The 25,901-nt window shown below is 44.6% G+C and overlaps 1 protein-coding gene across 1 annotated transcript in view; it reads left to right on the forward strand.

Moving 5' to 3' along the window:
- The window catches only part of LOC132013436 (aldehyde oxidase), an 82,570-nt gene that overhangs the window by 44,548 nt on the left and 12,121 nt on the right, over positions 1-25,901 (forward strand). Inside the window, exons 20-27 of the mRNA XM_059393151.1 lie at positions 3,095-3,191; positions 9,258-9,382; positions 11,041-11,174; positions 12,400-12,487; positions 16,917-17,003; positions 17,822-18,013; positions 20,177-20,404; positions 23,958-24,053. Coding sequence (XP_059249134.1) covers positions 3,095-3,191; positions 9,258-9,382; positions 11,041-11,174; positions 12,400-12,487; positions 16,917-17,003; positions 17,822-18,013; positions 20,177-20,404; positions 23,958-24,053 — 1,047 coding nt within the window. The remainder of the gene's footprint in view (positions 1-3,094; positions 3,192-9,257; positions 9,383-11,040; positions 11,175-12,399; positions 12,488-16,916; positions 17,004-17,821; positions 18,014-20,176; positions 20,405-23,957; positions 24,054-25,901) is intronic.

Below are 25,901 nucleotides of genomic sequence, written 5' to 3' on the forward strand. Positions count from 1 at the left end.
CGGGGGGGGGGGGGGGGGGGGGGGGGGGAGAGAGCAGTGTTGTCCCGGGATTCCCAGGATTCCAAGCGTGAGCCCTGAGGTCCAGTCTCATCAGGCCACTTGGGCCACACACCCATCTCTGAACAAATGATTAGCCAGAGGCAGGCGGACCTGTTGGTTACTGCTGAGGAGTTAGGTTTCTTTGAAGTGTGTGGGCTTCAGGGGGGTGGGAGGGGGATGGAGGTGTGATGTGAGCAGAAATCTGGTCGCTGAGGGGGGCAGGCTGTGTGGGCGGCCAGCGGTGTCCGGGGCCCTGAGTTCACCGGCCCCCTGACTCTCTCGGGGGTGTGCAGGAACCAGCGAGACGCTCTGTGAAGCAAATATTGGAGACACTGTGTTTAGATTCATTAGAGCATATCTGATGAGTATGAGGAATGGAATCCTGTGATGCCTGTCGCTATTTTGGCCACTTAAACCAACTGGAATGTTGCATTTTCTATCCTGTTTTTTCGAAAGGAGTTCGAGATTTACAAAGATACAAGACTCATCTCCATGAAATGATAGGGTGTTCTGTATCCATTTCGTTGGTTCCTGTAATTTACTGAATAATGAAAGCATGCAAGTTGGGAAAGCAGCAGGAATAGATTAGATGCGGCACAGACAGGCTCCACGGACTCTGGGAATACATTATCTTCAAATCGAAATGAATGACTTGTTCTCTAGGTGACTAGTGTGCCCTGTGGCAGAGAATGAGAAACTGACTTGGCTCAGATTCGTGTCTCCAGAAGAACTTGGCCTTGATGTGTTTCTTATCGTGCTGCCTTATTCCTAGGAGCATAGCGTTTGTTTATGGACAGTGTCATCAGTGTTTTAAACATGAAATTAAAATCACGTCAAGAAGACAAACATACAGAAGTTAAGCCGGAGTCAAGGAGTGGCAGTTTCCCCAGAATTTCCCAGCCGGTTTCAGATTCAAACGTTCTCTTCCCTTCCTAGTCAGATGTTGCCTCTGCACTTGGCTACTTTATGCGGTCATTCCCCAGCATTTTGTTATCAAGGTTCTTCTAAATAAGAAATGATTCCTTAATTACTTCTCCATAAGAAATTATTTACATGCTACTTCATCACAATTTTGTTGACAGTCCTTTGCCCAGTCCTGGTGGCTGAATGTCTTCCCTTCCCCACCCCCACCTTCCAGTCAACTAAATTTCTAAACAAACCAACAGAAGCCACACTCTCCGTGCCCTCCGTCACTCCATCTGGCAGATCCCCCGTTGTTTGCAGAGAATACCAGCATCAAACCCCAAACTTTGACATGGGGAGGAGAACTGACTCACATTTTTATCAGAGTTCAAGCTCTCCAAGGTCAACCAACTGGATCAGAGTGAATTTAATCAAAATTTTTAGCAGGAAAATATGCCCAGCTCTACACACATTACAGTTTTTTTTTTAATCACTTTTTTGGACCACGAATTATTTGGGAAATTGTCTCAAAGTTACTTAAAAAGCAAGCATCAAGTAAAGTGGAAAAATATTACACTTTTTAAAAATAGGATTTATAAAACTTCTGTTTTCAACCTGGAATATCTGAATTGTAGATTAATAAGAAAGAAAAAAAATTCATTCTAGAAGGAACTGTATTATCAATTTAAATAGCATGAAAAAAATAAATGTATCTCTGCTACTAGCACCGAGGTTTAACTAAGCTAATGCTTTCTAGAGTGTTTAATAGTGTGAATGGTGAAACTCTTTCAAAACTCTTGGCTCAAAGGATCAGGCTGATGACCTATGGTGAGAAAAACATACTCCCCACCAGAATCTATCAGTCGTCATGGTCAACAACATGACCGCAGCTAACACTTAGGTCAAAGCAGGTTTTGTGCATTAACTCCTTAAAAGCTCACAACAGTCCTGTGAGGAAAAACCGTTATTATCTTTTTTCTGCTGAAGAAACAGGAAGACAGCTCACACAGTCACACAGCTAGTCAGAAATCGAAACAATGAACAAACCGTCTGTCAAGGAACCGGGCTCCTGTGGTGGTTAAAAACAAAGGAACCCCCTTTCTGAGTGGAGGCAATGGCAGGGTCACGATACAACAGCTCTGGAAGGTACCCTGATAGGTCTAAACGTCTACTAGTGGCTGGAGGAAACCAGAGTTGGGACCATTCCTAACTGCCTGGGGCTGGGATTTCATGGAAGACCAGTAATCCCCGGCAGGTAATGCTGATAGGATCTGGCATGTCACATTTGCCAGGGGACACAAGGATTACAGCGAGAGAATTTCCCAGAAAAGCTAAGAAAGCCAGCCTAGGTGATTGTAGCTGTATCCCTGATGATGTGTACCTTGTTGTCTCCCCCTTCACTGGGCACCCAGGAGAAGCCAGTGGGACCCAGCACGTAAGTGGCTTTGTGGTACCCAGACTGGGCTTGTACTGGAATCTCGCTTCCGGGGCCAGAGTCCCAGATGCTCTATTGCCTTGTGCAAATGCCGTGCTCGTCCTCCCAAAAGAGGAGCATGGGCCCTCCAGGCCCACCATGATCCTTGTCACTGGAATGCACTTAGCTAGCATTTACTGAGCATTTATCATATGCCATGTAAGCTCTTTGCCCGTCTCATTTCATTTTATCTGCACAACTCCATCAGCTATGTGCCCACCTGTGTCTCCATTGTACAGACGAGGCTCAGCGAGAAGAGATAATAGGCCCACAGTCAAACAGGTAGTCAGTGGAGAAAATGGACATGATTCTGACTGGGTCCAGAGTCCTGCGTGCTAAACCCATGTGCTGTGTGGCCTTGGCTTTGTACAGTTGGCTGTGGAGCGAATAGTACAGTCTTCCTGGAAAATATTAGTTCCATTCTGGGACCACCTTCCATGCTGGGGTTCTCCCTGAGCGTCCTCCATTTTGACTCGATGGGCATGTTTGTCCTGGCTCCGTGAGGGGTCTCTCTGAAGGCTGGTTCTTAGCTCGTCGCTGGGACTGTGCTGAGTGAAGGAGCAGGGTGTTCCAGAGCGGGAGACATGCTGCCCCGACTCAGATGATACCACAGTCAGGGTGGCGGCTGCCAGAGGGCTGGATCTCTGGCCCAGAGCCTCACTTCTCTCTCCTTTCCAGGAAGCCATACAACACAGCTCCTTCTTCGAACCAGAGAGGAAACTGGAATATGGAAATGTTGATGAAGCATTTAAAGGGGTTGATCAGATTCTAGAAGGTAAAGCTCTCTGAAAAACGTGAGGAGAGGGGAAGCAGCCCAGAAGGCTTGTGAGCATGTCTAGTTTAATGCTACCTTTGCCTTTCAGAAATCATCTAGAAGTCAGCTGAGAGCCGTCACTTCATTCACACGGGCATTTCCCTTTGTCTCCAGGGTGTGTGTGTGTGTGTGTGTGTGTGTGTGTGTGTGTGTCTCGAGTACAGCAGGGAGGTGAAGAGGGAGACCCAGCCCCTTATGGTGTGCTGACCACTGCCCCATCACGGCCGCAGACTTATCCGATGTCGTCTCTTTTCCTGCTCATAACCACCCTGCAGATCAGGAAACTGAGGCTCGGAGTGTATGAACACAGTCATAAAACAGCTACTAAGTGACGAAGCCGGTTAATCGAATTGACAGCTTTTCTTGGGATTTCCTAAGCCCCCGTTTCTCTTCCCTCCTTTCTCTGCCTTCTCCCTCCCTTCCTTCCAGACTTCCTTCCGCTGTGTGTGTGTCATTAAACTGGGATTTCTCTCTTAGAAAAGTTGATTACACTTTTCCAATAAAATTTTTATAACTTTTTATTTTGAAATAAATTTAAATTTACAGAAAAGTTGCAATAACATTAAAGAAACTCCCAGTTATTCTTTATCCAGATGCCCTGATTATTAACACTTCACTACACCGACTTAATCATTCTCTCTTCCTGTACACCCACACACACATTTTTTTCTGAGCCATTTGAGAGTAAGTTACATGCTCGTTTACCTCTAAATACTGGTGTGTTTCCTTAGAGCAAGAACATCCTCTTCCTTAAACAGTTATGAAAATCAGAATGTGCACATTGACACAATACTGTTCGTTAACAACAGACCTTATTCAGATTTTGCCACTTGTCTCAGGAAAAAAAAAAAAAAAAAAGTACCAGGGGTCTTAGAGAACACAGACTTTCCCCGCTCTGCCCTGCCATGGTCCCTGCTAGAGAGCCGTCCTTAACCCTTGCTGTGCAAGAGCTGATTGCCCCAGGTGTGTGGCTGGGTGGGCGTGGGTTTTCTGAACCACATCTCAGGGCGGAGAATTTCTCATTTGGCATTGTCTGTCTTTAAGTGAATTTCCAGGGTATTGGCATCTAGTGCGTATTTGAAACCACCATCACCCTAATTTTTCTCTCCAGCCCCAAGCCCAAGCTCAGAAGGGGCCTAAGGCTTACCCTCCTCGAGTGCACAGCCAGAGGTCTGGCTGTGTATCCAGCCAGCCACTTGAGCTCAAAGCCCATTGTGTTTCTTAACTCCACTGCTGTGTTAGACCAGGACGTGGTCACACACTGCCTGGATGACGTCATATGGAAAACGTAGCAAAGACACCTTTTACCATCACCCTTCCAGTATTCCCTGGCACGCCGTCTTATCAGCGGTGGGACTTGGCAGGACCCATCTCCCTGCTTTAAAGTTATATCAATAAAATAATCCTGATCTCAGAGATCTGTTGTGAAGGTTCTAAGAGATAACAGAAGTGTGCTTGGCATAGAGCTTGGCACATCCGTAACAAGCGGTAATTACTGCCAGGCTTCGATGTTTCTGTTGTCCTCAAGACACTATTTCACCATCTCCCGAGCTAACACACTGGCGGGTGCTCATTTAGCACCCCCGGTGTTTCCCGGTGCCTCCCAGTGGGAGCCACTTATGAGACCTGCCTGGAGACTCCCATGCCCCCTTTCTGGGATTCTGGAATTGGAGGATCCAGGATAGGGCAGGAATGTGCTTTTGACAAACGTTCACAGTGTTCCAGACGATTCTTAGGACTAGTGAAATGTGGCAAACACTTGAAGACTGGGTCTGTTTTCTGGGAGAGGAGGAGGGAGCATTTCAGCATGAAGAGATGATGGTGTGAGCATCTTGGAAATGCCCATTTTCATTAGTTTGTATCCTGCCCCTTACCCTACTGATAAATATGAAAGTGGCACAAGGTGCTTTCCAAGGACACTTGTATTGATTTTAAATTTCCACCTTCTTGACTCACTAGTGTGAGGTAATTTTTTTTTTTCTTACAATGCAAATTATCATTTGAATTAAGAATTTTTGGCCATTTTTGGTTACCTTTCAGTGAGAGGTAACTGGAAGTAATGATCGTCATAAGAGCACTCTGTCCCTTAGGAACATAGCTGCCCTAAGAAAATCAAATATTTAAAAGATAAATGATGTAGAACACTAACGACATCAAGTCTTAGACTGTGTTCTTGAAGGGACTGAGTTTTTATCCTCTGAAAATACATTCGGCCCCTTCCTAGCCCTGATGTCATAGCACTGGGAGGGCCTTAGAAACCCCCCAGCCGAGGCCCTGAGGTGAACATCTTTCTCTACGTGAAACCACTTCTCATTTCTCTCCTTAAAAATGGCTGGAGAGGGGCGCCTGGGTGGCTCAGTCGGTTAAGCAGCTGCCTTCGGCTCAGGTCATAATCCCAGCGTCCTGGGATCGAGTCCCACATCAGGCTCCTTGCTTGGCGGGGAGCCTGCTTCTCCCTCTGCCTCTGCCTGCCATTCTGTCTGCCTGTGCTCGCTCTCTCCCCCTCTCTCTCTCTGATAAATAAATAAAATCTTAAAAAAAAAAAATGGCTAGAGAGCACAGAAGGCAGTCTGTACAGCAGGATTTGCAAGAGATCCAGGAGCCCTGAAACGGAGATTATCTTGCCCTTATCCCCTCCTGCTGGGCACAATACAGGTGGCCTCCTGGGTAGCCTGATGGCTTTTCAGTCTTGAAGGGCTTCTTATTAAAATGGAAATGTGCCCCGAGGAATCACTCCTAAACCCACAGTGAAATAAGATTTTTATCTCAGGGATTAGCTGATCAAATTAGTTGATCAAATTAGTTGACAGCGACAGCCGACAGCGGGGAGGAAGAGCGGGAGGGCGCCGTGGGCTGAGGACGGCAGGGCGGATGGTACCATGGAACAGGGCTCCTCGCGTACTTTGCAGGTGTGAGCAGAAACAGCTCTAATGGTTGGTAGCTTTTCATGTTTTAAGTGAAGTAGGTGTTTAACAAAATAAATTCCAATTGGATTGTGGGGGTACTAATATGGTAAACCATGAATTTGAGCCCACTGTCAGGTGGATTTTTAATGTGCAGTCTTTGATAAAACCTTACATTAAAATTGAGATTTGAGGGGCGCCTGGGTGGCTCAGTCTGTTAAGCATCTGCCTTCAGCCCAGGTGATGATCCCAGAGTCCTGGAACTGAGTCCCACGTCCGGCTTCCTGCTCTGCGGGGAGACTGTCCTCTCTCTTTCTGCCCCTCACCCACTCACGCTCTCGCTCAATCTCACTCTTGCCCTCTCTCGAATAAATAAAATCTTGGAAAAAAAATAAAATTGAGATTTGAGTTTTGACATTTTAATTTTTGTATTTTATTAATGAAACAATCTCGTTTTTCTGTATTTTTTTCTTTATTCAGAGTTTGGATAAGCTAGGAAATCCAGACATCAATACAAAAGATTTCCTTGGGAATCTCCCTTAAACCATCTGCAAATCCCTGTTATTGGATACATTTTTAATTTTTTTTTAAAGATTTTATTTATTTATTTGACAGACAGAAATCACAAGTAGGCAGAGAAGCAGGTGGGGGGGGAGCAGACTCCCTGCTGAGCAGAGAGCCCGACGGGGTCTCGATCCCAGGACCCTGAGATCATGACCTGAGCTGAAGGCAGAGGCTTTAACCCACTGAGCCACCCAGGCGCCCCACATTTTTAATTTTTTAAAGTTCTCCCTTTCACCTAACATGATTGTTGGTCATAATTGTATTCTGTTTTTTTTCGCTCTGTTTACTCTCCCCCGCCCCCATCTTTCAATGGCTTAGTGGAAGATTTTTCAGGACTCCATTTTGATGAATCTGTAGTGTTTCTCAGTGTATCTCTGTCTGGTTTTGTTTTGTTCTGTTTTTTGGTGGTAGTTCTATGTGTGAATTTTACACCTAGAACATACAATACATGTAACATACATATTACAATATATCTCGTAGCAACATTTTCTCAGTTTGCACATAGACATCTTACCTTTCTTCGCATCCTTTTACTCTCTCTCATTTATTATAGTCCTAAAAAATTCCCTCTTTATACTCTGAGTACTTCATGAATCAATGTTATAATTTTGCTTTCAATGCAATTTGTAAAATTCAAGAGGAGAAGGAAAGTCTATCACGTTTACCTGTATTTGTAGTCTGTCTGTTGTTCTCTCTCCTTCCAAATGTTCCGAGATTCCATTCTTTAAAAAAAAAAAAAATCATTTCTTGTCTGCTTCACAACTGTCTTTAACCATTATTTTAGGATAGGTCTGTTTAAGACAAATTCTTAGTTTCCTTCATCTAAGACTGTCTTGATTTCTTTTTCATTCTTGAAGAGTATTTTTGCTGGATATAGATTTTTGAGTTTCCAGGTCCTTCAGAAGTTGAAGAAAGACATTGAAACTTTCCTCTGGTCTCCACGGTTTCTGATGAGAACCTGCCTTGTGAAGTATCCTTCCCCTCTAGGCGAGGTAGTGTTTTTCTCTGTCTGCTTCCAAGATATTTTCTTATTTTTACTTTTCAGAAGTTTGACTCTGATGTGTCTTGGCATGGATTTCTATGGATTTATCATATTTTCAAATACTCACTCAGCTTCTCAAATCTGTAGGTTCGTGTCTTTTGCCAGGTTTAGGAAATTTTCAGCCATTATTCCGTCAAGTGTTTGATGTCAGTGACCCAGATGGTCAGTCTTTTTATTTAATCGAAGCTCTGGTCATTGTCTTTTCAGTCTCTTCTTTCTGATGTTCAGGTTAGGCAGCTCTGTTGTTCTGTGTTCTTGATGACTAGTGATTTCCTCTGTTGCATCCATTCTCTTGTTGCGCTTTTCCAGTGAGCCTCTTAAATTTTGGTGGTTGTATTTCTTAGTTCTAAAATTTCCATTTGGCTCTTTTTGTATCTTCTGTTTCTTTACTGAAACTTTGCATTTTTCCATGTGTTTTAAGTGTTTATGTAAATGCTCGCTGAAGCATTTTTGTGATGGTTGCTTTAAAATCCTTGTTAGATAACTCCAACATCTGTGTCATCTCAGTGTTGGCCTGTCGATTGTCTTTTCTCATTCAAGTTGAGTTCTTGGCATAATGACTGATTTTCAATTGTATCCTGGTCATTGGACTATTATGTTGTAAGACTCTGGGTCTTATTTACATTATCTATTTTACCAGAACTACTCTGACCCCATGCTGGTGGGGAAACAGGTGTTGCTACCTTGTTATTGCTGGGTGAAGGGTGGAAGTCCAGATTCCTCATGTGGTTTCCAGTGATACCACCACAACACAGGGTTTGGGGCATCTCATTACAGCCTGACAAGAGTGGAAGTCTAGATTTTTCTACCTAACTTTTGCAGATAGGAATGGGGCCACAGTGTTTTCACTGGAGTAGACTGGAGTAGAGTGGTCATTGTATAAAAGTTTTCTTGCTAAGCTTCCCATCTCTTTGTCCCTTGGATGGAAAAAGTGGGCTTTTCTTGGGGATTTTCTTTCTGTGTTTTCCTGTTGATATTTTGGGATTGCTGGCTTCTCTGGTACCAAGTCTGGGATATATGAAGCAAACAGCAGCAACAAAAGAACTTAACTCACTGAACTCACCATGTGTCTTTCCTTGAATCCCAAACTGCCTAATTGGTCTGCCTTCTCTCTACCTTTCAGAGTCTTCTTATATTTCTTTTGCATATAAATAAATAAAGTTGTTTGCTGTACTTAGTAGAAGGAACCAAGAGAAGCGCATTTACTCCATCTCATCTTGGACCAGAAATCTCCTTGCCATAGTGTTTTGACAGACTCTAGAACATCACACACCTTTCCCTAGACTCTCTGACCTACCATATCAGGAGACCTGACAGACACTCAACAGACACCCATACCGGACTGGTCTTCAAATCTGCAGATATAATGAAATCTACATGTTCATGGCCCTTAACTGTGTAGCCTGCTGTCCTAGCAATATCACAGTTGGTGGAATTTCTCCGTAATGGGAGAACAGCTAGGGGATGCTACCTGTTCTTTCCAAAATCCTCCTTGACTCTGATACTTTCGTCTAACAGGTGAAATACATATGGGAGGTCAGGAACATTTTTATATGGAAACCCAGAGCATGCTTGTTGTTCCCAAAGGAGAGGACCAAGAAATCGATGTCTATGTTTCTACCCAGTATCCCAAATACGTACAGGTAACTGTGGGGCTGTTGCAGAGGGGAGGTGGCTAAGTTAAGTGGTTTCTGCTGGCAAAACACACCAAGAGCAATTAAAGACAAAAATTCACCATGGGAACTCAAGGAATTTGGAGTACTAACAGCTCTATCCGTTTGGGTATTAATAGTTAAAAACTTTTAAGAGAATGTTATGAAATTGGGCACCTTTTGTTTGTGGATTTATAACTTCAGAACCAGTTATGGAGTCAGCAGGTCTCTTTTGCTGTACTCTTGGCTTTATTAAGAATGTGAAAGAAAAAAGAGGAAAGCCTGCCCTCCAAAGCTTTTAAGTACCTAACTCACATGAAGCAGTTAGGAAATGGTGTTGGACAGAATGGAACCAAATACTTAATCAGCTAAGTCAGCATTTACACAGACAGAAGAATTAAGAGAAAGAAGGGTTTGCTGAGGGCTAGAATCATCCAGAAAGTCCATGAAGATGAAGTCTTCAGTTTGTATTTGTAGTGAGAGTGAAGTTTGTCTCAATGGTGAGAGGAGAGGCCATTTCTAAGCAATTCCACACCAAGATCCAATGCCATTCATTCATTCATTCATTCATCCACTCATTCCTTCTGCAAACATGTATTGCCTCTGTCCTGTATACCAGGCAGCATGCATGTAAGAAAGGGGGAATGACACAGAGGCTGCCCAGGCAGGCATCCGGGACGCATTTAGGAGAGGCTAGCTGAAGCATCAGGATGAAAGCAAGAGGGACAAAGCTAAGGGGTTGACTCAGTAGGTCATACAAGCCGGTGTGATTACCAGAGCAGGCAGGAGTGTGGGAATGTGCGGACTGAAGCCTTTCAGAAGCGGGAACATTGAGAAGGGCCAGGCGAGTGCTGTTTCAGTCCGGTCTGCTCCTCATTCCCTGTGTGATGCCATCACTTCATCCCTCTTGGGCTCCACATCTACAGACTTGAGTTGTTAAGACTAAATGACCTCCAAACACTAGGATGGCAAGGAAGAGCAAAACCTGCATCCGGGGAGGGACCCACAGACCAACTCAGTAATAATCCAGATGGTAGGCGAGAAATGTGTCTGGTAGAGATAGCAGAATGTGGGGAAAAGTCAGGCTGAGAGAGCTTTGCAAGGCCTCAGAATCTCACTGCTTCAGGAAACCTATCCCAAGGGACTAGTACGGAAAGGACACTTTGGATATGGTTCATGGGGAACTTTTTCAAAAATTTATTAGCATAGGGGCATCTGGGTGGCTCTGTCAGCTGAGCATCCAACTCTCAGTTTCAGGTCAGGTCATGATCTCAGGGTCATGGGATTGAGCCTTGCCCTGGGCTCCATGCTGGGCTTGAAGCCTGCTTAAGATTCTCGCTCTCTGTCTGCTCCTCATCCCCCGAGTCTCCGCCCACCCCCTGCCATGCTTTCTCTCTCTCAAAAGAAATTATTAGCACAAAAATATTCTGGAAGGACTACTTAATGATAGTTCTTGCAATGTCATAATAGCTAAACGCCACTGACATCGGTTGTGGATGTGCTTAGGTTATTGGAAGCTGTCCTGTTATTTAGTGTAGCTGCACAGTTTTCGTATTGTGTGTAACATTTTGGAATCAAAAACGAGTAAGTCCTGCCCCACTCCCTTGCTGCAGATGGATCGGATTAATGGGAACTATTATCATTCACAGGACATCGTTGCTTCGACCCTGAAGCTCCCAGCTAACAAGGTCATGTGTCATGTCAAGCGTGTTGGTGGGGCTTTTGGGGGGAAGATTTTCAAAACCGGCATCTTGGCAGCCATCACCGCATTTGCCGCCAACAAGTAAGTGGAGAAAATCTGCTCAATTAGATTAAAAATAAAATGAAGTCATGCTGTGCATTCTCAATACTGAGGTTCAGGAGGAAGAATTTGGGTTAAGATTATTTAAAATCATATATGGTATACAAATACACAAAGCTGCCGTTTTATTACAACTTTTTAATCTTATATTGTCATACCAGATACTAAGAGCCAAAATGAGACTCAAGTACCCAAAAGAGTGAAAGCCACAGTAAAAATACCTGAAGAGCAGATAGAAACAAGTCCCAGAGGGATGCTGGCTACTTGTCTTAGCACCTGTGTGTGTGTATAGGTCACTTCAACAATTTGAAAAAAGCTCAACCATATATATAACATATATATATGACCATATATATTATTTACATATAATATATATGATAAATATATGTAAAATCCTTTATGTGTATTTATACATAACATATTATATATGCTATATAATATATATTAAATATATGTAAATAAATATATGTGTTCCTACATATATTTTCTTGATTTAAATGGAGATTTTTGCTTTTGTGATGCTTACCTTTATTTACATTTATTTAATTATTTACATTATATATATTTACATTTTATATATAATATATAAATATTATAATTATATATATCTACAGTTATTTACATTATATGCATTTACATTTTATATATAATATTTATATATTTACATTTATTTACATTACCATTTTCCTTTAAGGATCCCAAAACATTACCATGGGAAATGGTCTTTGGAGCAGACACATGTAGAAGGCTTAATTTCTTTGCTGAATGATATGAGTCAGTTCCTGTATCCCATGAAGCCAAATGACCTTGATTCTAGGTCTGTCCTTTCCGAGAGCACTTGGAAATCAGACACCACCTGAGTTCCTCCATTCGGAACCAGTCTATGATGTGGCCTTGGGACCATTTCCCTGTAGCAGAGGTTGTTATCACAGTGGGAAATGTGCCCAAAGCAATACTCTAGGGCCCCTGACACCCGAGACCCACCCTTGCAGAGGTGGCACCTGCCAGGCATTGTGCTCTGAGCCAAGGCGAGGGGAGGCCACGGTGCACGCCTGAGATCGGAAGGGCCCGGGAGCAGTAGCTCCGTCGTCCATGTGTGAGGATGCCCCTCCAGCTCTGGCCGCGAGTTAGTGCCATCCCCCGGGGCAGCTACAGTCTCCTCCCCAGATGGCAGCTCCTCGGTTGATGGTTTACCGCTCCGCTCTAGACACGGCCGCGCCGTCCGCTGTGTTCTGGAGCGGGGAGAAGACATGTTGATCACTGGCGGCCGCCACCCTTACCTTGGAAAGTACAAAGTGAGTAGAAGAAGAGCGGGGTGGGAAAGGCTTTGTGTCACGGAGATGACAGTGCGTGCTGGCAGCAGGCGGCGCTGGGCGGCTCTTTCCTGGGAACTAACACTGAGCAAATCAGCAAACCCTGCTTCTACTTACCTCTCTGTTCCTTGTGCTCACCGGCTACTGGCCGGCTCACACCTGCTTTACTTGAACATGTCCGTTTGTGGAAAAGTACGAACTGGATTTGGCTGATCCAGAGTGAATGATTGGAAAGCCTGTGAGTAGATATACACACATCTGTGAAAGGAGATCTGATAGCAGACGACTTCCACGTTTTCTAAAAATAGAAGAATACCCAATACTGTTCTGTGAAATTATAATTATTTGCCAGCAGCTTCCTCATCTTTCAGTATTAGCAAAAGTATTTCTATAAACTCTGTCCCAGAAATTCCTAGAAAAATTTCTGTAGCAGAAAATAATTATTTTTTGCTTTTATAAGAAATAGATTAACTTGTCAGAATAGATTAACTGCCATGATAAACAACTTAAAAACTCTCAGGGCCTTTAAACCCGTATTGTGTTACTTCTTGCTCAAGTAACAGCTCAGTAGAATCAGCAGGGGTTAGGGGAAAGGGCAGAGGAGAGGAGTCTGCTCTGAAAAATTATTCAGGGATTTAAACTTTTTCCACCCAGTAGGGCCACCATCATCCCCTGAGATTGCATCATGTGGTATGGAAGTCACAAGGCTCAGATGGCTATTCACGGGTACATTTAAATTAACTAAATGAAATAAGAAAATTTAGGGGTGCCTGGGTGGCTCAGTCGGTTAAACATCTGCCTTCTGCTCAGGTAATGATCAAAGGGTCCTGGGATCAAGTCCCATGTTGGGCTCCTTGCTCAGCAGGAAGCCTGTTTCTTCCTCTGCCTGCCACTCCCCCTGCCTGTGCATGCTCTCTCTCTCTCTCTCTCTTTCTGACAAATCTTTTTTAAAAATTTAAAAATAAATAAAACAGAAAATTCAGTTCGATAGTTGCATTAGCTGTATTTCAAGTGCTCAGTAACTATGTGTGGCCAGTGGCTGCCATATTGGACATGTAGATATGGAACATTGCCGTCACCTCAGAAAGTTCTATTGCAGAGCACCACCTTAGGGACTCTGAGTCCTCTGCTGGGTCTTCTGCAGAGGACAGAACCAAAGGAAGAGTGTTATGTGGGAATTTTTTTAGGTACCAGGCGTGTTAAATGTGGGCCTTGCTTCTATTCACGTGTAATAAGCCAGGACTTTGCCATCTAACTCTGAGGGTGGCTGGGCAGCGTAGTCTTCCACGTGCCCAGGATGAAAGACAACAGCATTTGTTGAACACGGCATCATCTCCATCACAACTGGTGTACTTGCATCTGTATTTTTAGGAGATAAGGGATGAGTTTATTTCATCTCATGCTCAATTGGATCTATGTTTAGAATTTGGTTTAGTTTAACAAAGATTTATTAGAGTGAACTTCGTTCTGAAAGAGATTACATTTTAGGGACTAAGGGGGAAAAACATACACATATGAAGTCATCATGAAAACATCATAATATCAGGTTAACAATGAGATGCGCATGGTAAACTATGAGTTGTGGTACGTACATGAGACATCTTAGAGATGGTGAAACATAAACGGCCTTCAAGGACAGATGAGCAGAAAGGAGGCGTGTGGGTGGTGGGAACGCAGAGGAGGGATAAACCTGGAGTGTTTGATGGGGTGGTGGTCAGAGGAGGGGGGAATTAGAACACACAGTAATTACTGAGGGGTGGTGGGAAATAAGGTTGGTTAGGTTAAGTGATGCCAGATTGAATGAGGTCTAGAGTTTCAGGATTGGGGTTGAAACTTGATCTTGTAAGAAAGAGTAGGACTGAGTAGGTCCTTGATCAGTCAAGTATCATAACCAAACACAGGTGCACAGGAGAAGGTCATATGATGGCACAGGGCAGGATGGCCTGGGGAGGAGAGAGGGAGCATTCAGACATGAAGTATTTGGGGTCTGAGCTGTGATAGTAGGATGTTGAAGAAATGAGTCCAAGAGCCATGGTAGGATAAAATAAAATAGGAGCCGGTGGCAAACTTGGCAAAGTCCAGGGGAGAATAAAACCACAAACATGACTTGGCGGTTTCTAGTAGAAAGTACCAGGTTGGACAGAGGAACCAATATGGAAGAACAGTGATGAGCTTGTTCCTTCACCAGTGTGGAACCTTACAACAATCTGTTACTGGTAGTTATAGTTACAGAAGCCTTAAGCACAGTGATGACTATAATTATGAAAGAAAAATGATGTCTTCTGATGTAGAGTGAAGACAAGAGATGATATTGATAACACTTGTAATACTAATATTAATAATTTATATTTAGAACATTACCGTGTTTCAGTCACCCACCAAAATTTCCTACGCATTACCTTATTTATTGCCATTTCACAGATAGAGAGGTTATAGAGCTTGTCTGAGATCACAGAACTAGTTAAGTGGCAGAGGCAGGACTCAAACTTCTGGAATTCACAGGCCGTGCCCTTGACAATGACTTTGTTTTGAATCCGTTCAGCAAAAATCACAAAGTGAACTCTAGTAAGTTTAGAGATACTGAAGCAGAGTGCAGATGGGAAGCAGGGATATTGGAAACATATGAAACACAGGAAGATATTTCTGTAAAAGACCTCTAGCAGCACCCAATGGTGCTGAGAGTTTTCATCAAACTGGGTGCGCTGAGAAGAACGTGCTGAGCCCATTGCGAGCCAGCCACCAGACTGGGAGTTTGGAAGATGAGGTGGCCTCAGGGGAGAGAGTTCAGGTGGAAAGGTGGAGCCAGAATGCAAGGACTTGTGGCAAAAAAGGGAGGTTGAGAATGATGGGGTTGGTTTTCTTGAGGAGGGAAGAGCGGGGTGGGCTGAACAGTAGTAATGAATTTTCCAGAAGGGGTTTTTGTTTGCTTTGCTATTATATCTTTCTCTACCCTGACTTTTTCCTTACCCTTTTATCCTTTTTTTTTTTTAAAGATTTTATTTATTTATTTGATAGAGAGAAATCACAAGTAGATGGAGAGGCAGACAGAGAGAGAGAGGGGAAGCAGGTTCCCTGCCGAGCAAGGAGCCTGATGCGGGACTCGATCCCAGGACCCTGAGATCATGACCTGAGCCGAAGGCAGCGGCTTAACCCACTGAGCCACCCAGGTGCCCCACCCCTTTTATCCTTTTTTACACACAACAAAACATTTGCTGTCTCAGCCATGTTCAACTGTACGGTTTGGTGGCATTAAGTACATTCACATTGTTGTACAACCATCATCACTGTCCATCTCTGGGATTCTTTTCATCCTGTAGAACTGAAACTCGGGGCCCATTAAGTAATATATCCCCATTTCTTCCACCCCAAAAATCCCCCAGAAACCACCATTCTACTTGCTAGGACTCTGATTACACCAGATACCTGATATAAACGGGATCAAACAGTATTTATCCTTTTGTGACTGGTTTATTTCACTGAAAATAATGTCCTCAGAGTCCATCCATGTTATAGTATGTGTCAGAATTTCCTGCCTTTTTAAGGCTGAATAGTATTCTGTTGTATGTACCACATTTTGTCGATCCATTCGTCCATTGACAGACACTTGGGTTGCTTCTAGCCCTTGGCTATTGTGAATAATGCTGCTGTGAACATACGTGTGTAGATTGCTTTTCAGGACCCTGCTTTTAGTGCTTTCAGATAAATACCCCAAAATGGGCTTACTAGATTATATTATATTTCTATTTTTAATTTTTTTGAGGAACCGCCATACTGTTTTCCTCAGCGGCTCCACCATTTCACATTTCCACCAGCGGTGCACAGGGCGCCCAGTTTCTCCACATGCTCACCTACACTATTTTCTGTTACTGGTTGGTTGGTGGTTGTTTTCTTATAGTAGCCATTCTGATGGATGTGAGGTGGTCTCTTGTGATTTTGATTTGCATCTCTCTAATGACTAGAGATGTTGAGCATCTCTCCCTGTGGTGACTGGACATTTGAATCTTGTCTTTGGAGAAATGTCTATTCAAATCCTTCATCCATGTTTTTAGTCAGGTTGGGTTTTGTTGTTGTTGTTGAGTTATAAGAGTTCATACACACACTGGATATGAATCCCTTAGGAGATACATGATTTGAAAAATTTTTCTCTGTCTTCTGGGTTGTCTTTTCACTCTGTTGATTGTGTCCTTTGGTATATGGAAGTTTTAAATTTTGGAGTTGTTCTATTTTTTTTCCAGTTGTTCTATTTTTTTTCTTTTGTTCCTGTGCTTTTGGTATCCTCTCCAAGAAATCATTGCCAAACCAATGTCAGGAAGCTTTTTATCTGTGTGAGGAAGACTTCCAAGTAACAAAGTAAAATGTAGAGAGACATGGTCACCAGCCCCAGCATTCAAGATCGGTTCTCTCTTCCTAGGCTGGGTTCATGAATGACGGCAGAATCGTGGCCCTGGACATGGAGCATTATAGCAATGGGGGCGCCTCCCTGGACGAGTCATTAATTGTAAGTGCTTTAAGAAGCAAGTTCACATTCTGGGAAGTATGACATAAAATGATAAAATTCAGAGGATATTCAATAGCTAAATAACTTTTTAATAAATAAGACCCACACTGCAGGGACAACCATGTGTCACTAACTGGTGCCCCCAGAGTGAGCCCAGACATACTGGCTAAGTCTGTGTCTATATATTGTGTCCATGTTTACCGTACTAGGACTTCTTTTCCCAAGGGCAAGCATTTGACCTCAGTCACAGCTCTGCTGTTATTCTGGCTTGGATCATCCTTGGTTATGGGCTGCCCAGTGCGTGGTGAGATGTCCGGCAACATTCTTGGCCTCTAGTGACTGGATGTCAGTGGCCCAGCTACCCTCTGGTCTCAACAACCAAAAGTGTCTCCAGACATTACCAGGGAAGACAGAGGACAAAATCACCCCTGGTTGAGAACCAGAGCATTAGACCAAATACCAAAACTTTTTTTTTTTTTTTTGCCACACTTTGCAGGATTTTTTATTTATTACATTCTGTAGACCCCACATTTAGAGCCTCTGAATGTTTCAAAGTCTTTGGCAGTTGTCTGAAACCTGGGGGGAAATGCATTCGTCCTGAAATATGAACATAAAAAATGATGATTTCAAAAAAAGAAAAAGTATTCAAATCCTTAAAAATTATAGCAGACATTCTTTTAATTTAGGACACGGGTCTGTCTTAGCATGTTTGATGTGACGTAGAGAGGGTTAGTCATTTCCGGCTTAGTTTTGGTCTTCAGTCTCAGGAGGGCAAAATCTGATGAGAATCTGATCACACCAACTCTGGATCTCCGCAGGTGATAGAAATGGGACTTCTGAAAATGGAAAATGCTTACAAGTTTCCCAACCTGCGCTGCCGGGCGTGGGCGTGCAAAACCAATGGGCCATCCAACACAGCTCTGCGTGGCTTCGGCTTCCCTCAGGCGGGGCTCATCACTGAGTCCTGTATCACCGAAGTTGCAGCCAGGTGTGGTCTGGCCCCCGAGAAGGTAAGGCTAAACTAGTCTCTCACACACAAGACATCAGGCTCCAGAGCAGGGAGGACCCCTGGGGGGTCATTCAGGTTGAGGAATTTGGGTCCAGAGGGGCTGAATGGTGTGCCCGGGGTAAGCCAGCTCACTAGTGAAGACAGAGCCAGGACTCCAAAGTTCAGTGAGCCTTGTCTCACTTGGGCTCTTTGCCCAGAATCCTTCTGGAGACAGAGGATCTTGAAAAGGGAGCTTCAGACTCCAGCTCATTTAGTGAGAAGTCTCCGTCGGTTGGTGAGGTAAGTGCTACCCACCAACGAGTCCTGTCAAGCCCTTTTTTCTCCTCCTTGAACATCTCAGGCAGCTGTCAGAAAGTTTCAGTCATTTCAGTTACTAAAATAGTTTCCTTTCTGTTCTTGAAGTCACCGTCGCAATTTCATCCATGATAAGCTCTGTCCCCCTCCCTGTGCCTCTTGCCCTCAGAATCCTGGAGCGGAGTTAGGGTGGGGAGACCCGGCGTCCATTCTTTCCCAACTTCTCCTCTCTGAGCATCCTGCTGTGCTGTTGGGGCAGAGAGGGAAGGGAGGGCCTGAGGAAGCAGCCTTTGCCCAGCGAGCTCTTGTCCCCTCCGTGCTTAGATGTAGCCACTTTTCAAGTATGTTTCTGTGGGCTCGTTTCTGCTAATTCTCTCTTGGAAATGGACGGTCCCCTGTGAGGGTGGGTTAGGTTTCCAGCTGTCCTCGGTGGGCACCTCAGGCGGTGTTTCCCATTCTCTCTTTGCTGCAGCAAACCTTAGAAAGCCCCGCTCCCCACTTCATCTGCCTGCTTTCTTGCTGGTCAATACTAGAACAGGTAGCCCTAGGCAGAAGTCATTTTCTTTTTGTCTCTTGAACTTCCGGGGGCCCCTGCCCCTCCCTTCTCATCACAGCCTCCTTCCCAGATGTACTGTGGCATTTGGTAGCATAGGGGAAATCGGATAATGACCCCCCCTCCCCGCCGCGGCAGTCGGAGGAGAGAATAGCCACCCTTGAAAACGCTGCCTTCCCCAGGCTACCTGGGTGGCTCGGTTGGTTAAGCATCCCACTCTTAGTTTCAGCTTAGGGATGACCTCAGGGTTGAGAGACTGAGCCTCAAGTTAGGCTCTGCACTCAGCATGGAGTCTGCTTAAGATTCTCTCTTTCCCTCTATCCCCCTATCTCACTTGCTGTCTCATAAATAAGTAAATCTTTAAAAAAAAAAAAAAAAAGGAATCTTAATATGGGATGCCTGGGTGGCTCAGTTGGTTGGACGACTGCCTTCAGCTCAGGTCATGATCCCAGAGTCCCGGGATCGAGTCCCACATCGGGCTCCCAGCTCCACGGGGAGTCTGCTTCTCCCTCTGACCTTCTCCTCGCTCATGCTCTCTCTCACTGTCTCTCTCTCAAATAAATAAATAAAATTTTAAAAAAAGAATCTTAATTTGTTCTACATCCTAGTTACCAGTTATGTTTTAACAAATATAAAAGGTTGTTGAAAGAAAAATTGAAACAAGATGGGATCGGGAGGGAGACAAACCATAAGAGATTCTTAAACTCACAAAACAAACTGAGGGTTGCCAGGGGGAGGTGGGTAGGGAGAGGGTGGTTGGGTTATGGACGTTGGGGAGGGTATGTGCTATGGTGAATGCTGTGAAGTGTGTAAGCCTGACAATTCACAGACCTGTACCCCTGGGACTAATAATACATATATGTTAATAAAAATAATTTTAAAAAAATGTATATATAAGCTTGTTTAAATATAACCAATAACTAGGGTGAGTAGTCTTATCTTTCCACAACATCTGAACAATCCAAATTGTATAGATCATGTAGCCTGGAAGTTAAATTCAGGAATACGTCTCAACAGATGTTCACAAATGCAGCTAGAATTAGAGGAATCTACAGTATCCTGGGACTGTACTGAGTCATATAAGAAATATAAGGAAAGGATACTTTCATTTGAACTTAAACCAGAGCAGCATAGGAAGTATATAAGTGCTAACATATCTGATAGAGGCTTCAGGTAGAGAAGGCTTCAGGAAGGGCTTCCACAAGGAGTAAGTGGAACTCCTTGGGCCTGATGGGAAGAGCAGAACTTAACTAGGAGGACAGTGGAGAGACTACATCGGTTGCCTCTTCTCCATTTTGATTTCCTTTTCTTTTATAGGTCCGAACGATAAACATGTACAAGGAAATTGATCAAACACCCTACAAACAAGAGATTAATGCCAAGAACCTGATTCAGTGTTGGAAAGAATGTATGGCTAAGTCTTCTTATACCCTGAGGAAAGCGGCTGTGGAAAAATTCAATTCAAAGAATTATTGGAAGAAAAAAGGGCTGGCTGTGGTCCCCCTGAAGTTTCCTGTTGGCCTCGGCTCAATCACTCTTAGTCAGGTCAGTTCTCCAAACAGACCAATCAGAGGGGGTTGGGGAAACTTTCTGTGAAGGAGGATTAGCCATAGGGTTGCAATGCCTGTTTGTAAACCTTCCCCAAAGTTGTCCTCAGTCAAGCTAGCTTTCCTCCAGAGGAGATAAGAGCCCCTTTGCAGGAATCCCCAGTGTTAGCAGCAAGCATTCTTGCTGGGAAATCAGAAGACCTGGAATTTGCTTTTGGCCCTTGCATTAAGCAACTGAGTCAACTTGCTCTGGGCCCAGATCACTCAAGTACAAGGCCAGATGGTGGGATGGTTGACGGCCAAGACTCCTCTTCCAGCTCCTCTGTACTGCTGTGTCGCTGGACCATGAAATAGAAACGGGAAGCTGCATGGCATTTGGTTTTTGGGGGTGGGATAAACTAAACCCAGAAGAGTAAAACCATTTAAATAATTTTTTAAAAGCATTTTAGAAGTTTACTCCCTTCTTAGCTGTTAAAAATGTGAAGGGAGGGATGAGAAATCTATTCTTACAGTTTCTTCAATTGATTAAGTAAATTCCCTGCTTGTTTTTGTCCGCTGCTTCTGGCCCCTCATCCTTGAATGAAACATACCTGCACAGCTGGTTTTGGCTGAGCCATGAAGAAGGAATGGCAGGTGCTTTGAGTACGGACAGGTTGGGGATAAATGGGAGCGGAACTGTGAGGAGCACTAGTAAGTCAGCGGTGTGTAGAGGGAGCCGAGGAGGCCAAGAAAAAAAAAAGGCAAGAAGGTTCTGCCTTCATTCCCATGCCGGTCCATTCACCTAACCCTCCTGGCTCAGCTCGGGTGTGATCTTGAGCGTGTCTCGTGTGGGTTAGACCGGTGGTAGCTCAGAGGAGCATTGGGACAGTACAGGCGGTGATGTCCTCTGCAGCCGTCCCGTTCTTCCCCTCTTGGTGGTGGCAGAAACACATAGTCATCTGTACACAACGCCCCCAGATGAGGGAGACAGTCAGGAGGCGGTGGTCGAGGAATAAAGGCAAAAAAAAAAACCCAAGATTATTCAGAAGGAGGGGAGAGGGGGAAACCACCACCAGGAAAGGGTTAGGGAACGGTGAATCTCAGTCCGCGGTTTGGGGTTACACCGATGAGTGTGCGGCTAACGAAGCCATCAGTCCGGTCCATCTGTTTCCGAGCAGACCTGCCAGCATCCCTGGGGAGAACGGCCCCTGTTGTTTACAGATCTGCCGGCAGCCCTGGGGCATAACCATGCTGGACACTGGGCTGTCGCTACTCAACTGTCGCCCTCACCTGACATCCGGTCTCCACAGCAGGCCAGACCTGGCCCGTTTCCCGGATCAGAGATTTCTCAGAAATTTTTTATCTAAGAAATAGTGATAATTACTCAGTACCCCTTTTAGATTTTATTCCATTCAACCCTCAGGACAACCTGTAAGATTTGTAGGCCTCATTTAGCGGTGAGGAAACGGAGGCTTCAGGAGCTAAAATAACTTGTGTGAAGCCCCACATCTGGAGAGAGGGGCTGGAGACTCGGGTCTGAGAGGCCGTAGAAGCAGTGTTTTCTCAGCCCCAGCAGCTGCCTCTTCCTGGCACCGTCTGGTGGGAACCGAGGTGGCCTTCAGCTCAGCAGGGAGCAAACAGACCACAGCCAGCAGTACGACTTCATTCTCAGACCACCAGCCCTACCCATCTCCCCCCGGAGACCCGCTGCCGTGCTGGAAACATCGGCGTCGGGCCCAGTGGAGGAGTCCGAGATCGGGCAAGCTGCTTCCTGGAAGCCGTGTGCCGAAAGGCGACCCCAAAGCAAATCCGATGGAGGAGGGAAGGAATGAGGAAGGACATGATAAGGCCCAAGGCTGGGGGATCCGTCCTGCCCGCTCTACCGTCGCTGGGTAGGTGGGATTCTGTGTCATAGGATGAGAAACCGAAGCCCGCAGGCGTTCACTCTCTGGCCCAAGGACATCCAGCTGTTGCGCGACAGGAGGGGGAGTGGGCCTGGACACGGTCTGGTCATGTGTCTTCATCACCCCGGGGCATCTGCCTGAGCAGAGGCAGCCCTGTGCCACGACAGCTGAGGGGCTCACACCTACCTCCCGTCCAGTGGACTTGAGGACTAGCCTATGGACATGCAGGAGCAGCTAGGACCCGGCGAGCTTCCATGTCCACAGTACCTTAGCACGGTGCCCGCCACCAGGCAGAAACCAGTGCTGCCCTGGCGGAGACATGTTGGGAATCTGCGGAACCACAAGAAGACCCTGCCTTCATAAATCCTGGATTTTTGTGCCACACTGCCCAGAAGCTTAGATACTAAGAAACTAGCTGACACAGTGTTAAGTCACCTGTTGTTGGCCCAGATCTCACCGATGAGGTTGGCATCTCCCAGCAGAACGGCTACAGAGGTTCACCTTGCAGGGCTTCCCAACCACAGTGGAACCACGGGAAGCATTTTCCCTAGGACCACATGCTGTTACTAACGCTCTTACACTAGAGACGCACAGTGAAAAGGCCATCCTTGTTTTCTGCGGCCTTTTGGGATATCTCCATCCCCCTCAGTCTAGTGTGAACAAAATTCCAAGAAGGCACGTTCATGTTGATTATAAAGCATGTTTAGCTAAAGTCCTGATGTTTCTGATTATAGCAGCCTTTAATTCTATATTAGCAGTTTGGTTCTTTCTGGGCCCCCAAGGGGAGCTGTACAGTTAGATAAGATTACTTCCAAGTTCCCTTCTAACAAAAGCCCTGTAATTCTGTGCCAGGAAAATTTGGGGTAGGCTTGGCCCGTTTGGTAGCAAACAGTTTCTGTCTGTCCCATCTTATCTGGGTTTTTGTGTTTGCTTCTCTCTATCACACCTACAACTACGGGAATATGTGTTCATGGAAACAATTCTCTCTGCCCCAACCTATCTGCACTTAACTTGGCATTTTACAACTGACCCCCTGCAAAAAACAAACCCCAAACCTAGATTGTTGTTCTGCTTTGGATTAGGGAGATCCTCAATTGTCCTCATGAAGAAATAGCAGCTTAAGGAGCATTGTCCTGCCCCAGCCTCAAAGCCAGCCCCTACCAGCCTGGTGTCTTATGGGGCGATCCTGAGGCAGCCCTGGCCGGGCTCTGCTCAGTGGTCTCAGGGCTGTGGGGAAACGGTGCGTATTTCAGCAGGAAATGGAACGGAGGGGATCATTTCCAGGGAAAATGTTTTATTCTGTTTATTTATGGTACTTTTCAACACCTTCTAGACTGACATGAGGCACATATTTGGTTTTTGAGGATAATTTTTACGCTGACATCTGGTTATCATTTAACATTAAACTACTAAATTTGGCAAAGGACAGAGTGGGTCGGGTTCTGCCCTGGAATGTTCTGTATGTCTTTGAACTGAGAGCAGTTGAGCACATGTTTTTCGTTTTAACTCCAGTAATAGTTAACACACAGTGTTGTGTTAGCTTCGGGTGTCCCTATAGTGTCCAACACGTCTGTACATTACTCTCCAGGGAGAGTGTCGTGACTGACGAGACGTGTGATAATATCAGCCCAAAAGCTCACGGGAACTCTTGTCATCTTTTCCGGTTAGGCTGCTGCCTTGGTTCACATTTACCTGGACGGGTCTGTGCTGGTGACTCACGGTGGGATCGAATTGGGTCAGGGGGTCCACACTAAAATGATTCAGGTGAGTTTGCAGCTAGTTGGATTAAGCTGGGTGTGTGCTTGTAGCTGAGTGTATGAGAGAGAAACCATGCTTGTGTGTTTTCTGTTCCAAAATGAAAAAGATACGAGATTTTAGCTTTGACAGCTTAAACTGTTAAGCTGTTAATAGCAGCTGGGTTAACTAGCCGGTTTTATAACTGAATGTCCTAAAAGAATGCGCAGAAGCGTCTCAGATTGTCTTACTGCTACAGGAGACTGTCTGTGTCTTTGTTGTTTTCCTTCAGGTGTACGGGGCTCTCCCACCACCTGAAAGCAGAGCATTCCTTGAAAACATTTTGCAAACCAAAATGCCATAAAGCAGAGATGTAATTACCATGAATTTAGATGAAAATATTTTTGAGCATTTTCCAGACCCCCCCAAAAATGACCTCTCTCAGTATTTTCTGATTCGCTGCTGGGCACACGACACATTGGCTGACAGATACAGTTCAGGGTGTGGTCCCTGTGGTCCCGGGGCAGGACTTGGGGCTCTGCTCCCCCTGCTTGCAGTGAGCCCTGCCCCCACCGACGCTCACTGCCAAGCAAACACTGAATGCTTTTTTGGCTCTTTACCCTTTTTTCATAAAAGTGAAAATCCTCTTCAGATTGACTTTAGGCAGCGAAAACAGGTAAAAGGTAGGTGCTCTGTGAAAGGCGAGAGGCTTACAGACGTTCACAGAGAGGGGGACATCAGTGTTAGCAAGGGAGCCATCTTTTTTGAACCTTTGCTGGCCAATCCGAAGATAGGTATTGCATGATTTCTTGCCCTTTTTAAGACTTTGAATGATTGATAATATAAATCACATTTGATATTTCTGATCAAAGTCTACCTGTTTTCTGACACATTCACTTTAGCTGAATTCTTAGGTTCTGTTTCTATGTTGTGAATAATAGTAATACTAAAGATTATAAAACATTTGGAAGACGCAAAAAAGTGTTTTAAAAAGCCTCTGAACAATTCCCCCGGTCAGCAATCAGCACCGTTTGGAGGCCTTTCCATCTTTTCTTTTTTCTTTTTGATAAATTGCTAACATGCTGTTTATATAATTTCTCGTATCCTGGCTTTTTCTATGTGTGTTTTAAATTTTTATTTAAATTCCTGTTAGTTAACATACAGTTACATCAGTTTAACATCCAGTGTTCTATTAGCCTCAGGGGTAGAATACAGTGATTCATCAATTCCACACATCACCGGTGCCCATCCGAACAAGTGCCCTCCTTAATCCCATCCCCCACCCTCTCCCCTCTGATAACCATCAGTTCTCTATACTTAAGAGTTGCATGGAGCACTAGGTGTGGTGCATAAACAATGAATTTTGGAACACTGAAAATAAAATAAAATTTTAAAAGAAGAAAAAAAAAGAGTCTGCTTCTTGGTTTCTCTCTTTCTCTCTCTCTCTCTCTTTTTTCCCATGCTTGTTTCTGTTTTTCACCTATCCTGTTATAGACTGAGCACTTCCTCCTGTGGCTAAGAATTCTTTGCAATCACGATTTTAATGGCTGCTTGTGGATGTATGTATAATTTATTTAACCATCCCCAATTGTTGAATACTTCAATTAACATTTTTGTACGTAAGCCTGTGGTCAAATCAATGATTATTTTCTTAAAATAGATTTCCAGAAATAAATTGTCAGGTCGCAGAGTGTATATATTTTTTTAAAGATTTTATTTATTTATTTGACAGAAATCACAAGTAGATGGAGAGGCAGGCAGAGAGAGAGAGGGAGGAGGAAGCAGGCTCCCCGCTGAGCAGAGAGCCCGATGCTGGACTCGATCCCAGGACCCCGAGATCATGACCTGAGCTGAAGGCAGCGGCTTAACCCACTGAGT

The sequence above is a fragment of the Mustela nigripes genome, chromosome 3 (assembly GCF_022355385.1).
Source record: "Mustela nigripes isolate SB6536 chromosome 3, MUSNIG.SB6536, whole genome shotgun sequence".
Lineage (NCBI taxonomy): Eukaryota > Metazoa > Chordata > Mammalia > Carnivora > Mustelidae > Mustela > Mustela nigripes.